This window comes from Charadrius vociferus, unplaced genomic scaffold (assembly GCF_000708025.1).
Source record: "Charadrius vociferus isolate BGI_N301 unplaced genomic scaffold, ASM70802v2 scaffold342, whole genome shotgun sequence".
In the NCBI taxonomy this organism is placed as follows: Eukaryota; Metazoa; Chordata; class Aves; order Charadriiformes; family Charadriidae; genus Charadrius; species Charadrius vociferus.
The window spans coordinates 1009291-1025317 of record NW_009647231.1 but is presented as its reverse complement, the minus strand read 5'-3'; the positions used below and the strand labels follow the sequence as shown (position 1 = coordinate 1025317).

The 16027-nt window shown below is 37.5% G+C and overlaps 1 protein-coding gene across 1 annotated transcript in view; it reads left to right on the top strand.

Moving 5' to 3' along the window:
• COL21A1 (collagen, type XXI, alpha 1) overlaps nt 1-16027 on the top strand; it is an 87093-nt gene that overhangs the window by 13349 nt on the left and 57717 nt on the right. The window contains 5 exon segments of the mRNA XM_009879833.1: nt 66-143; nt 2423-2431; nt 3918-4001; nt 6162-6224; nt 8126-8148. Coding sequence (XP_009878135.1) covers nt 66-143; nt 2423-2431; nt 3918-4001; nt 6162-6224; nt 8126-8148 — 257 coding nt within the window.

Here is a 16027-nt window from a genome sequence, read left to right as displayed (position 1 = left end):
AACAAACTTAATGTCAGACTATTAGCACTTTCTCTAAAAAAAGTCTTTTATGTTTTGAATTATAGTTTGATATACAAAAACTGCGAATCTACTGTGACCCAGAGCAAAATAATCGAGAAACAGTCTGTGAGATCCCAGGATTTGTGAGTATGATAGATAAACTTTTGAGGACTAACTGGCATTTTTTTACAATTCACTCTTTAAAGCTGACTCAGTGAATTCTTAAAATGAGTAGTACTACACTGATTGACCTGGTGCAAACAAATGCTTGTTACCTGTGCAACATCAAGTGACACTGAACTTGTCTGTTTTCAGCCTTATTTTTGCACAAACGAATTTTTTTTTAGTTTAGATGTTTGATGGTGAAAATTTGATAGCAGTATAGAAGAATCTCAGAATCTTCTGTTAGAATTTAAGATTTCAAACATCATAAATTGATAAAACTATTAGGTTACAGCAGTGTAAAATACTTTAAATATTACTTTTTCACTTATCTGATATAATTCTTGCTTCTTGTCAGGTCATTTCATCTCTGAAATCCTGTACATAACCAACAAATTTATATTTTTAAATCCCCTTTTCCTATCAGAAGTATCTTTGATGTTGTCTGTGTTAAACATCCCATTAACTGAAATGTTGCCAAGTTCTCATGAAGTATGTTATGGATAAGGCAAGAAGAAAATCCTGTTCGGGATTTTATGATTCGTCTACACATTTAGCAATCTTACAGGGATCCTTTGACCCTCTCTTTGCCCTCTTACATAGAGTTAATTGTGCAATGAAATGTAAAACACATGCAAACAGATTTGGTAACCATTCATGACACACAGCTGCAGCCAGAGTTTTAAAAGCATTCAGTTCCTATCTCAAAATATAAGCAAGAGATTGTTTTATGTGTACAGTTTCCTTCAAAATGTCCTCCTTTGGTTTCTAAAACAAACTGAGCTAGAGATAAACCGACACCAGTGTCTTCCTATGTAAACCCATATTCTTGATGTTGTGATTTGTTTTAGCGTTACGACCATTTTGACAATTTGGCAATAGAACTCATAAATCTTCAACATTCAGACAGTCTGGGTTTTGTCAGACTTGCACAGACCCCAAGCTAGTCTGTTTTAATTCTATTTATTTGAGGCCAGTGTGTCTATTGCCATCAGCCACTTTATTTGGGCTTTTTCAAAACTCACAGCTTTCATTTAAGTAACAAGTAGGTGGATGGATTATTAGCTGTTCTGAAATCTGACTGTGTGTGTCAAGAATTAATGGGTTCAGGAACACTTTTGTAAAGTTAGTCTTAATTCCTGAAGTATTTTTAGCATTTGGCTATTTAATTGCACCACATATCTTTTTGCTCTTTACAAAATAGACATAGGATATGAAAAGTAAACACATGAAAAAGAAATTGTGCATAAAGAAAGCAGACACTAAAAAGTCCATTGTATCTTGCCTTCTCTGCGATTTGGCAAGAAGTCCAAGCAAAAAGATAGCTTTTTGCCAGTTTAGTTTCACTTGCTGTTGTAAATTAGATTTGGACATTACCCATAAAATTCCGGACTCCTTCATAAAATAAAAATGTTGGATGATCTCCAAGGAGGAATATGTGGTTTGTGGTTGTATTCTGTGAGAGTGTGGTTGTCTCAGAGCTCCTGAACTAAGCAGGGGCTGTACGTACCAATTACAGCCTGAATTCATCCCCTTTTCCGGAGATACGTAGCTGCATAGTAATTTTAAGCTCCCTCTATGATCTGTGGAGAGGGATAACCTTCGCTACAGGTTGCCTGAGATGAAAATCAAATACAGAGGAAGCTGTCTCTCTCCACAGACTAAACCATTAAGATGGACAATTTAATGGTTGGCATGCTGAAATATTTGGGGATGGATTGTTCTGTGGTGTTGCAGATACTGGAAAACTCAATTCAATTGATAGCAGAGTCTAATGCAGTCACACAGGAAAGCAAGAAAAAGCCAGGCTTGCCTCTGTGCTGCTGTATGTTTTCCCAGATGCTGGATTCAGGCAGAGATCAGAGATTTTAGAAATATTTTGGGACATTCTCTGACATGAATGAGTAAGCAGAGTATTTTTTTGATGAGACCTTACTCCTGGCAAAAGATTTGACCTGAATCTAAACATTTAGTGTGTAAATATTTACATGGTTCAGTGTTCATTGTAGTTTTGCCATTGCCTTTTAAAAATTGCTACTGGTAGCTCCTGTTGAAAGACCCTTAAATGAAATGAACTAAAAATTTGTGTGCATTGATAGCAGCTGCACATAAGTCTGAGAAAGTCTAAAGTTTGGAATTGCAATCCCTTGACAGTTATAGCCCTAAATTTATGACTGGTTTTCGTAGTGTTTAGAAATGAATGGATTTTGCTTATTACAGATATTGCTGTACTCTTAAACTGTTTTTCTTCATGTTTCAGAATGGAGAGGTAGGCTCAATCCTAAACTGCTCAAACTCAATTTAAGGTAGTATTTGACTTTATATAAACTTCTTATTATTTTAGGGAATATACGCTTCGTTTTGAAAAGTGGACAGAGGTTTGCTAAGCTTAAAAGTGCTGGATTTCCATTAATTGAACTCTAGTCAATAGACAAATTAAAAATCAATTTTCTGAAGAAGCCCACGTTTATTAGAATAAATGGCCTGATTTTTTTCCCCAGTTCAATTCAATTGCTCTTATTTGCAGGGCTGGATGCTGTTGTAAAGTGAACGGGGATATGTACAGTCAGGTAGCTGTCACCTGCATCATGCTAATGGGAGCTCCCTGAAGGGGAGGCTTAATTGAGGGCTTAATATGATAGGTTCTCTAACCATCCTTGTAACTCTGCTTGGTACTATTGCAAAGGAAATGTGGATTTGTGTTTTGATCAGTCAGTTGACCCTGAGAAAGAATTCCATTCAGAGAACATTGCAAAAGGTCTTAATTATTTTAGAAAATATGAGTAAAGTGCTATAGAAAGTGTTTTAGATAATAAATACAAAATCAGCTTTTTTAGTATCTTGGATTCCTAAAATTTTGGCTTTCGATAGCTCTAAGAACTTGCTAGGTGAAAAAGAATTCACTGAATCTAACTTCAGCAGATAGATTTGGTACAGATGCATCTTAATTTTGAGTGCCTGACCCTGGGCAAATGGAGTTGATCTAGTAGCTTTCCCCTTGCCTGCCGTGGTAAAACGCTGAGGTTTCATGTGGTCTCAATGGTGAGAAATAAATACCTAAAAATCCCCCCAAAATCTGTAGAGGGTGATGCGGTCTGCCAAGGTTTAGTGTTTACCACTGTTTGCACAGGGAGCATAGTTTGGAGGAGGTCACCTAATGGTATTTGGAGGATGGACACCCCGGGGGTAAGGACTCATGACTTGTAGGAGTTAGTGGTAGCAGCCATGCCCCACCTTTCCTCAAGTAGCTTCGTAGTTGGGACACATGCCCAGGAAGCAGGAGGCCTGGGCTTTACGTTCTTTTCAGGCTTGCTACAGGATAGCATGCCCATTGTTTGTGGTCATTATGCTATACATAATATTTATTAGATTCTTTTTTACAAACTTTAATTAAATAGATAATTGGTCACACTTCAAATGATGAATATCAGTTAGCTTAGAAGAGTTTTGCATGTTGCCAGATTTGAAATTATCAAAATATATGACAAAATATTTGTGGAAAAGCAAACAGAGTTTCATATATCAGCCCAGTATTGGTACTTGATTTTTATTTATTTTTTTTCTGCGTAAAATGATGAATGCATGCATGCAAAGTAGTTGAAGCACAATATTCAGGTAAGCAGAAGTTCCAGCTGAACAAAGGAGTGAAAGTCAAGACCTATGCAACCTAAGGAAAATCAGCTTTGCATAATGTTACGATTCGTTTGTTGAATGCTTTTGGCATGTGTACTGATGGCTGGTTTCACTCTTGATAGTGCATGAATGGTCCTAGTGATGTAGGCTCAACACCTGCCCCCTGCATATGCCCACCAGGAAAACAAGGACCTCCAGGCCCCAAAGTAAGTTTTGATTCTGTCTTATTGAGTGTACACGACTTGTTTTTTGCTTTTTTTTTTTCATTAATCCTATGTTGGCCAGTCACAGACAGGCAGATTAAAAAAGCAGGGGACACGTTCTCCTAGTTCTGGTTTCCAGTGCATGGATATAGTGATTAGGATCCTTAAGGCCAGGTTTTGCTGCCATAACTCCTAATAACTCAAATACATCTTTTGTATTTTAAGAAAGATGCTCATGGATATAAAATTGTATTTCTTTGCTACTTTTCAGCAGTTGATCTTGCATTTTTAATTGTTTAAGAATGAAACGGTTTGCTCTTAAAAGTCTTTTAATGGAAATGTTTTTCTCCTTCTTTGCTAAAGAATGGATGCTTACTGGGAGGGTTCAACCTTACCTGTTCTGATGGCCTCCCTTCAGTGTTGGTGAAGGATTAAAATGAGAACCAGACTTGAGTCTCACATGGGAATGTGATGTCTAACATGGGAAACTCAAATCCCTGAAATTTTGCTGTAGTACCTTTCTCAATAACTGTGCCAAGCAGTACTTCCAGAGTTACTAGCTTGCCTTATAAGGGTAGACAAGAAAATCCCAAACCAGTTGTCTTTCATTAAGCAAATGATTAAAAAACCTCTACTCTCATTATATAAGGGGATTAAGAGTCTGCTGCAGCTATCTCAAGTCAAAGGGCTTTTTGCTACAATGGTAAGGGTTTCTAATCAAGGAATTGGAATCCACAAGATGGAGATCGTTATTATTTCATGTAATAGAATTTTTGTGATCAAATCAGACAAATTATGTCTGACAAATTTGGTGACCGCCTGCGACGGAATTGCAGCATTGGTGGATAAGGAAAGAGCAACTGATATCATCTCCCTGGGCTTGTGCAAGGCATTTGACACTGTCCCGCACAACACCCTTGTCTCTAAATTGGAGAGACGTGGATTTGACAGGTGGACCACTCAGTGGGTGAGGACTTGGCTGGATGGTTGCACTCAAAGAGTTGTGGTCAGTGGCTCAATGTCCAAGTGGAAACCAGTGACGGGTGGCATTCCTCAGGGGTCGGTATTGGGTCCGGTGGTGTTTACGATCTTTGTTGGTGACATGGACAGTGGGATTGAGTAAACCCTCAGCAAGTTTGCTGATGACACCAGGCTGCGTGATGCAGTCGACATGGTGGAGGGAAGGGATGCCATCCAGTGGGACGTTGACAGGCTTGAGAGGTGGGTCTGTGTGAACCTCATGAAGTTCAGCAAGGCCAAGTGTAAGGTCCTGCATGTGGGCTGGGGCAATCCCAAGCAGAAATACAGGCTGGGGGGAGAATGGATTGAGAGCAGCCGTGAGGAGAAGGACTTGGGGGTGTTGGTTGATGAGAAGGTCACCAATAGCCGGTAATGTGCACTCTCAGCCCAGAAAGCCAACCTTATCCTGGGCTGCATCAAAAGGAGCGTCAGCAGGATGAGGGAGGTGATTCTGCCCCTCTACCCTGCTCTGGTGAGGCCCCACCTGGAGTACTGCATCCAGCTCTGGGGCCCTCAGCACAAGAAGGACATGGACCTGTTGAAGGTGTTCCAGAGGAGAGCCACGAGGATGATCAGAGGGCTGGAGCACCTCTCCTATGACTACAGGCTGAGAGAATTGAGGGAAACATAGCAGCCTTCCAGTACCTAAAGTGGGCGTACAGGAAAGATGGGGTCTCTTTATCAGGGAGCGTAGTGATAGGATGAGGGTTAATGGTTTTAAACAGAAAGAGGGTAGGTTTAGGCTAGATATTAGGAAGAAATTCTTTACCGTAAGGGTGGTGAGAGGCTGGGATGGGTTTCCCCGGGAAGTTGTGGGGGCCCCATCCCTGGAAGGGTTCAAGGCCAGGCTGGATGTGGCTTTGAGCAAGCTGGTGTAGTGGGAGGTGTCCCTGCCCATGGCAGGGGGGGTGGAACTAGATGATCTTTAAGGTGCCTTCCAGCCCAAACCATTCTATGATTCTGTGATTCTTTGCTTCCCAGGGTGGGGGTTATAAGATCAGTTCTTTTTTGCTGTAGGAATTACTCCTTGAGAGTAGTATCTGGGCTGGCAGCTGCTGTATTGTGGAATGTTAAGGTTCCTCTGTGCTAATTTAAAAATGCTCTTTCATATGTTTTGTGTGTTAACATATTGCTTCTCCATAGGGTGACCCTGGGCAGCCTGGCAATCATGGTTATCCTGGTCAGCCTGGTCCAGATGGTAAGCCTGTGAGTACTAAAAACTTAGTCATATATTGTAAATGCGAAACTAACAAGAGAAAAAACATGTACCACTGATATCAGATTTTCAAATTTAGATGACTTTGGCTCCATTCTTTGAAATTCTGCGTGTCACTTAAGCCCTATCTGAATGTAACAGTTCTATGAATATGTTAATCATAGTATTTTTGCTTCAAGCTAAAATATTGTAAATATGATAGCATGAGGTAGGCACTGTTGTAAAGCAGAGAACAGTGTATGAGTGCTCCAGTTGGACTTTGCATCAGTTTGCGGCAGTTAATCACCTTCTGTCTTTACTGCTTAAAAATTTTTGCATTAGAAAGCACTTTAGGGCAGATAAAATCCTGTCTGTCTTGTTTTCAGGATTACTTCTCATGTTTAAGCTTTGTTCGTTTTAATTTCTTTTCAGGCTGCCTCAAGTAGTCCATCAAAATCTGTAGATATGCATATACAGTGTTAAAAATATAGATATTTTGCAATTGTAAACATTATGTATTTAAATGTACACCATAAAAATACCTGTATTTTATTCTTACCCTAGAATTTATTTTTTAAGCTGGTGTTCCATTAGTATTGATGATAAAGACTGGAAAAAAGCAGATGAATAACATATGTCCCTAAAATAAAACCATCAGTTTTGGCAATGGCTTGTCTGGTCTTTACATTTTTTATTGTAATAGAATTGTAATAAAAGCAAAAAAATATATAAAAATAGCCTAAAGTTTCATTAAAAATATATTAGATCTCTGAATCTAATTGGAAGCCTCTAAGATATTGACAGCCAAGCTTCTCTGTTGAGTAAGGTTTTGTGAACAGCCTGCAGTCTCTGTATCACCAAAGCAGTGGTGTGCACGTGCCTCTGGTGTGTTAAGCGAAGGCAGGCCAAAAGCTGGGAGGCTTGACCACCCACATTTCTTTTCTAAGAATGTGGCCCCTGATGTTGCTTACTATTCATTAGAAGCCACTTTATTTATATTAAATTAAAAAAAAAAAAAAAGGTAAAAGACAATTGGGAGCAATAAAAATAATTTGCTTCTGAAAAGAGGTTAATTTCTTCAAAAGCAGGGGAAAAAAAGTGCATGCACGTACCAGAAATTGTTAATTTATTGTAGCTTTTAATTCTTATTGTGAGGACTAAATTTTATGGTTGAGTCCTTAGGTTGTAGTTTTGTTTTGAAATCTCCATGATGAAGTAGAAGAGAAGGTAAGCATCATGTCTTGAAATTCACAGAAAATACAATTAGGGCAGAGTCCCAAATACTATTGAGAACAAAAATGTAAGAGGATGTCCCAAAACATTAGAAAATATAAGTGGGTGAATGCAGAGAAGACAAAATCGTTTATGAAAGGGACATTGGATTATGGTACTGGTGAACTAATAATCTATGGGTTTGGTTGAGACTTAGAAAGGATATTAAATTATTCTGGGCCATCTTGGTCCATGCTAGACAGACTAGAGAGACTTCAGAGAAAGGCAACAAAAGGCGGGATTGGACCTTTCAACTTCATTTTTTTAGTAATTTTCCTGTCCTGTGGAAAGATTCATTAGGATATTGTAACTAATCGTAAGTCTTTCCCAAATCTGCCCTTGCTTATTAATTTTAGTACCTCTAGCATGTTATTCCCGCTAAAAAGGCACTACCCACCAACTTTGATGGCTTCATAAAACCACCTAATGTTCTATTTTTGTTAAGAATTTTTAATACTAGTAATATATTTCATTTCTATGTCAGCTAAAGATGGAAACAGTGGGACTGATACTTGGAAGTGTGTATGCTGTAAGGACAATAAATATTACCAGTTACAAAGGGAAAGCTCCATGCTACACATTATAAAATGTTCACATTTCTCCTATTTTGTTGCTTAGTTATGTGCTGGCCTTTTCTTAGGGATACCAGCTGGTTCATTTAACTGTGGTGATTCCTTTTGGAAATGGAGTTAGTTTGATGGGAAAAAAATAGCTACTGAAAACAAGAAATGCAATTGTTTCTAAAAATTGAAAGTTCCTCTGGTTTAAAATATTGGACTTGGTGTATTGAAACCTGGCCATGGCAGCCCTGATGACCCAGGACAGCACTGAGTACATGAATTTTCTGTAGTTCCACAAGCAAAGATCCTAATTTTTCCTGTGATATAAAAACATTTGTATACTTTTGCTTTTGTCTTAAACAACTTTTGATAGGTATTATCTTCAAAGTTTTTTTGGAACTAGAAATAGAGAAAACAATCTGAATTCAAATTGTCAGTGCTATAAAATACTACATTTTGGTTCCAGACAATCATGAAAATACAGCTTTTAAAATGGGAATGGGTGGAATCTGAGCTGGGGAAGTGTGATCTAATCAGAATAACTTTTCAGTTCATTATTGATCATGCTTAAGCTTCTGAAGATCGGTCCTGTTCTCCTATACAAAGACAAATATACAAACTGTCTCAACCCAGAGTTGCATGGGAGAAGGTGTCCATCACAATTTGACCATGCTGATTGCTGGAAGTAGACTTGAAGTATGGATAAGCACAGCAGAGCTGTCTTTAGTCTAGCTAACTCTGATATTTTGAAAAATAAAGTGATATTTTGTAAGCTTTCATGAAGCCAGAATGGACTGGATATTGGTAGGGAACTGTCAGTTTCCATCCTCTCTTTTAAAAACTAGATTAAGACTTTATTTCTGAAGTGTCCGGTCAGCTGCAACAGTATTGTTTTGTAAACAGTTTGTTACGACTTTCTCATACCTTTATTAATAGGTTTCCACTTCAATGCTATATATCTTCCCATAAACACTGAAATTTGTAAGAGTGTGAATCATGAAGCAGAAAGAAATTGATACTCTAGTGTTTCGGTATCTTTGTCATCTGGCAGTTATGTTGGTTTTTTTTCCTGCGAGTGAGCCATAATATGCATAGATGGGCATTCTCCAAACATAAAAAAGATTAATAAAAGTACTTCAGGCAATTAGAAAAGAATCAAAAAGCCCCATGAAAGGAGAAATTTTACCATTTTGCTGAATTGAGGTTCTTATGTTATTTGCAGTGCTTACAGTTAAATCTTACAGCTTTATTAACTAACTAATATGTTTTGAAAAATCAGCTGTAGCTTTTTGCATGTGTTCTTTGTAAGGACATAATTGCAAACGTAGTAGATCATTTGCAGATCCAGCCAGTATATTATTGTTCCTTACAGTAGATTCTTGAGTGCTTTCCAGGCTAGCTTCTAGCCATGAACGATGGGAGACCCTTTAGATACGCTGTGCAGGAAAAAGGATTCCTCTCTTAGTCTTTTTCTTTCTGTTTTACTTATTTATTTGATAATATGACTTGCATGTTTTCTGTGCTGTCGGTGATTTTTCCTTGTTTGAGATAATGTTGCTCATATGAATCTTTTTAGCTTTATCCCCTGGAGAACTCTGAAAAGCAAGCTCTTAATTCAGACAGCAAAATAGGCTTACAGGTAGTTGTGTAGTCAGTGGTGTTTAATCAAATGGCTTTTGCATGAAAAGCTTTTCCTGGAAAGTCAGTCTTTTCTGTTCCCAAACACATTTTTATGTTCTTCTCTAAAGTTATTCCAGTTTGCCTATCTGGTATTCATTTTCTTGGAACAGTGTAACTGGTCAACAAAATGTTTCTTGCTCTGAGAAAGGTTTTAGGCATGCATTTATATTATTGTATGTAACTGATTTTTAAAGTAAAACATCAAAGAAAATTTTGTTTTTTTGTTTGTAGGCTGGCTAGATTGTTGTAATACTTGAAGTTACTTCTAGTCCAGAAAAATTCAAAACAATTCCCATGAATATCTTCAATACTACCAGAAAATAATTGTTCACCTGGCGTTACCCAGTAAAATTGTTTGCTTTAATATTTGGGGAAATGAACACAAACATGACTAATTTTCAGTCATTCTTTAATTGTTTTTTTCAATAGTTTTGTTTATAGGTTCTTTGGTTTTTCCCTTTCATTGCCACCTCTATTTATTTTCCATACTCTGAAACATACAGAAAAGATCAGTTGAAGTAACTGGAGAAAAGCACAAAAGTGAGAAGCATAATAAGTAATGAAAATACATTTTTTTCAATCAAAAATGTCATTTGGGAGACCTGAAATGATTAAATTGTCCTGTCAGGAGAAATAGCACTGGTAAATAAGCATAAGGGTAAAAATAGTATTTGAATCTCAACTGGAACTCATTTTAAGGGACACTATTCATCAGAAAGAAGCAGCTGGAGTGGTTGCTGGCCCTGAGAATGCTTGGCAGCCTGACTGTGTGGTCACAAAGCCATGTTTTATTCCAAAGGATACTTTATATGTACTGGGGAAAAACTCAAGTTAAGGGGAAAAATAAATTAACAGAGTCTATGCTGTGGCTAATAGAGGTGATAGGTTATCAGTCTGCTGAAAGAAATTTAAAAATACACGTATTTGTCACTTTTGAACTTTGAGCCACGCAGCTAGCAAATCTGGACAATTTTTCAGTATTCCATCTAGTTTCATTCATGAAAGTTTGGAACCATTTGCCTTGTCTTTATGGTGTCCGCAAGCAATAAGCAGTTTAAAAATAATCTGGTGAGACTGACTTTACTGATACACTCGATACAGAGTTCATAAGGTATCAAAAGCCTCACATAATAAGTAATTTCTGATCATTCCAATATTTCTTAGAGTTTAGTAATTTGGTGACCATCTGAAGGCCAAATCTTTTATGATGAACTTACTGTAATGGCAATGGCCAGCTATTTCAACAGTACTTGTGGAATAAAAATGGGTAATAGTTTCTTGTATACATAGGATTACCTGTGCATTGAATGGTTTTCCTGGGGATTTAAGTTGATATAAACTCTGCAGCTACTTTTCTCAGGAAAATTGCACAGACATAGTTGATAATTCAGCTGTAAATTGCAGCTCTTAGTTCCAGAAAAATACATATTCCTTAGTAACGCTGTGACCTTGTTATTCTTAGAGGAAATGTGTTTGCTCCGTTCTGATTAATACAGTGATGTAATGGCTTCGCTGTGACCAACTACTTTGAAATCAGGGAGATGCCTGATGCTGACCTGTGTTGCATACAGCTACCCGTTTCAGACAAAAGACCATATGACTTTCTTCAGCAGCAGCCATGTGCAGATGACAAGGATGAACATCTAAGCATTGAGCAGGAAGTTACACTCCCTTGGTGCATCATTCCATCTCCCAGAAGTCTGAAGTTCGGGAACTTTTTAAGTTGGTTTTATGACCTTTTATTTAATAATCTTGATTGATAGATTTTTTTTTTCCTCTATGGTCTGAGCCCTGAACATCATGCTCAGGTAAAATATGATGCTGGTGGCTTTGAGCTGTGAAAGCCTTGGCAGATGACGGAGTAGCCAATGGAAGGAAATGTAATCAAGTGGAGAAAAAATTAAACAGGCCAAACCAAACCAAAGCAAAAAAAAGGCAACAAACAAGGCAATGAAAATTCTTTTCTGTACTTTTACCGTAATGTTCACGTGATTACAAATCTATGATCAGGAGTCACCCCCAAATTTATGTTGGAGGGTAAAAGCTGCATTTAGTTACCTTTGTGATCTAATGCTGGATCTGCCCTTCGTTTTTGTGTTTTGCTACATGTAAACAGAGAGACTTCACTGCAGAGACAGTTCTGGTAGCCTGCAGAAGTAGATGCCACATGAAGTCTTTCTACAGGGCCTTGCTGTTTAACAGAGGGAAGAGAGAGACGGCAATTGTTCTGAGCTCCTGAGCTACCATTGCTTAAGAAGGTCCCAAAGAAAGGAGTAAGGCACAGTCTCCAAACAGACCTGCTGGAGTGGACTACCTGACTGATCCCCATGTCCAAAGGGGCAGGGAAAAGAGAAGCAGTAAGCAGATGAGTACAGGCATAGTGAGGTGTTAGGGAAGGTTGTTTGCGGGGTGGGATGGGAAAAAAGCTCCTTGAGAAAAGGAGGCTGAAGCACCTGAGGCAAAACCATTAGATGATAAACAACTTCTCAGAGAAAGGCTAAAACACTTAATTCAGATACATCAAGTACGTTCTAACATTTCTGTTCCCTTGCAGGATTTTATTTACTGATATTGCCAGTGAGGGAGGAGGTCATAGCATGACTGCAAATTTGAGTGTAGGCACGGATACGTGTCTGAATAGCTATAAGAATTTCTGTCCTTAAAGATGTAACATGTTTTATGAAAAGAGTTTGAAAACTTCTCGTCTAATGTTTTAGATAATTGTGCTTTAAATGCACTAAAGATTTTCCACAAGAGACTTCCACAAGAGACTTCCACAAGAGGTCCATAGACCTCTCTGTCAGGATATTTTCCTAACACCAAGTTAATTTTTTCTTTTGCAGTTGAATTCCATTATGCTTAGTTACATCACCCTAAATAGTTCTGTTTACTTAGTGTTTACAGTCCTTAAATATCTTTAGACCATTACTGTTGATCCTTGGCTATTTCCTAGCCAAATTGAGCTTGTTTACTTCTCCCTTGTCTTTCCCAAGTAGTCCTGTTGTCATGCCTTTGTCATTTATGTTGTTCAGTGACTTGAAGAGCTTTTCAGTTAGGAATTGTGCAGTGCAGTTGTCACTGCCTTATCAGTACGCCCTCTATTTTTATTTTATATTTGTCTGATGTGATACACTTATGAATGCTATCTGAACTTCTGTCCTTTAGGCATGCAAGTGCATTGAAGATATACTTCTGAGGTTTACTCTGCTATTGCACCTAAAAGTTCTTTGGAATTAATACTTGTCTTAAGTCCATCTTGCTCCATTTTTTCCCTACTAGTAAACTAACTTTCATTTTTCCACCAAGGCTATTCATTCACAGAGGATGACAGTATTGCTAATTTGTCTGTATCCTTCATGTAAGTTCTTTAGCATAAGAAGTCCATTCAGCTTTTTCCTTAGAATTATTTGTAAATTATTGGCATTTTCTTTAAATTCCAAAGTTACATTTTATCTATTTTTTAAAATACCAAGCCATCTGGTACAAATCTAAGTATCTCAGTATCTTGCTGTTTATCACTTTGTCTTTACAGATTTCCAGGAGCTAGAAATTTATCAGTACTGTTCTCCCCTATAAAAAATTGAGAAGGAGTTTTTGTATGATACTGATTTCAGTTGCACTGATGTAAAATAACAAATGAGAATATAAACAAAGTGCTGTGGAGTAGCGCTGATTGACAGCATTGTTGAAACTTTATAGGTGGATTCAGTTTAAGACACCTACATTTAGTGTTTACATGTGTACAGAGACACTGGGTGTCTAAATTCTTGTATTAGTCAACAGATATTTAACTAATATACCCCAAGAGTTATGTCTCATCCTGCAAGGTATTTTGTGTTACTCATGCTGCTGCTTCAAAAGGATGAATGCCTCCCAAATATTTTGTGCCACTATCTTCTAACACTGGGTGGGTGTCTAGGGAATCTCAAAAGGCAGGAGCTGCCTATGTTTAGGCAACTGGATTCAAAACTGAGTATCAAATTCAGGGTCAGCTATAGTACTTTTCACACCATCTGTGTCTTCTGAAAAGTTCATGAGAAGACCAAGTCCAGATAAAGAGAATTCTTTTTGGTGGCAAATTAACTGCTTTCACCTTACTTGAAAGTGAATCTTCAGTCCTGAACTCATCTGTGTCAACTGAACAGGGAATTTTCACTTCTGTCCTTTTTACATAATATGTCAGCTATGGCACAGCTGTTCTTGGAGCATGTGTATGTGTGTCACGTATGTACTCCTATTGAGGGCTTTGAGGTTAGGGAAAGAGGACTTGAGCTGACTTTAGTGCAAAAAAATTGTGGGCATTAGCATGTACATTGATGATCCGTACTGCAAAAGGAGTAGTGATACAAAGACATGCTCAGTTCTTACAAAAGTCAGTTTTCATAATTTATAGAAGGTGTTTTTAACTTGTCCAAACAATTGCTACATTATTTGTACCAGACAGTGATTCTCGGTTTTGTGACGTTCTGTGAGTTTCCTTTTGAGTCTTCTCAGTTCCGGCTTTCCTTTAAACAAACACGCTGACAGTGTGTTTGATTTGCTCTGAAATCATATTACAAGATCTAGCTCTGAGCTAAATACGCAGTTTTGTAAGCTGAAAACTCTTCTGCCATCCGCCATTCATCTCGTGAATTTTGAAATTCAGTTCATCCAGGAAATTGTCCTCCTCTGCTTTTTCCCCTACTCAGTTAGAAGGAGAAGGAGGGGAAATTGCATTTCAGAGATCTAAAATGTGAAATAAAGTTTTATTTATATAGAATTATATCCTACAGGAAGTCAGACAAACTTTTTGCTTTTTTGGGAGAAGAAATAAGAGGATAAATTTTGAAGGCATTTTTTTGGCTTGGTGAATTGTTTCAGCTACACGGGAGGCTTATAAGCAATCTGTGAATGCTACACCATTTACAGTTAAAGCTGATTATGCTAGAACTGCCTTGAGCACTAAAAGCAAAATGTTTGATAAAGGATCCATGTATGACAGAGACCTAGAATTCTGTTTACTTCTGTACTAAACATTACCAGCTGGCTCGTCGGGCATCTGCTCAAATCTCTTTTGGGAAGAGGGCACAGCAAGTACTCTCTTGTATCTAACCCAGCAAATAATTTTGGCTCTGTTTATTCTTCCCAGAAAGCTCTGACTGATTTAAAGAAGAAATCAGACGTACGCATTGCCTTCCTTGTATTGAAAAGTTTCTATTAGCTCCTTTTTACCAGTGTGGAAAACCCCCCATTAAATTTTGTGCAAAGTTTTTAAGACTGAAACTCATTTAGAAATAGGATTATTAGTTCTTTCAGTTTGGATCAAGATCAAATTCTGGATATTTGAAATTGGATAGTCCACTTTATGGGATTTATCAAATTTGGTTTGGGCTGCCTGTTGAAAGGTCTGAGCCAAATAGCCTCAGAGTTTTATAGGACAACTTCTCTTCTTGTTCCGTGTGTTTTCTCAACAAAAACCCTCTTTGTAGCCCATTTTGTCCATTGGAATGACCTGTTTTTAATTGGAATGACCTGTTTTCAATGGAGCTAGGTAAAATTCCTTTTCTTCAGTTACTTGCCTCTGTTAAAGAATTCTTCTAAAGCACTTGTTAATTTTGCATAAAAACAGGCTTTTTTTGGTGTAGATACATTTACTTGAGCATGTATTTTGGGTTCTGTAAATGTTCTCTTGTTCTGCCAATGTTAACTTCTAGTAAAGCATTCCTGAAATTCTCTCTTCAACTCATGAATTATTTAGTATTTCTTTTCGTTGTCCCAGTCATTCAAATTGGTTTTTTACTTGCATAGTCTGGTATATACCTTCAAGTTCATAGCTAAGTGCTTAGTATTGAGAATGGAATTTTTATTATTTAGAGATATTATAAAACTAACTGCATAATGTATCAGAACATGCCTTGTTTGTTAAAGCTTACTCCTATAACTGGAAATAAGCCTTTAAAAGTCCTGGCATTTTTCAGCTATTTTTCTTGAGAGAGAGGGGGAAAAAAAGTGTCTACATATGTGAGTTAATTTTTTTTTTTTTTTTTTTTTTTTTTTCCAATAGGGACTAAACAATATGTCTCATGTAGCAATTCTAAAATAACGGATTTTAGCATACAGTCTGGAGGCTACAAACTTCAGATGTAGAGATTAACGCTTCTGAAAGACGAAATCTTAATCACACATGTATGACTGTGATAGCAGTTACTGAAATTTGTGACCTAAAATGACAGGGTTGTAACAGTTCTCTAGTAACTAGGGGGATTATTTTGTCCTTAAATAGGTGTTCGGAAATTTATAAATATAACTTATGAAAAGTCACA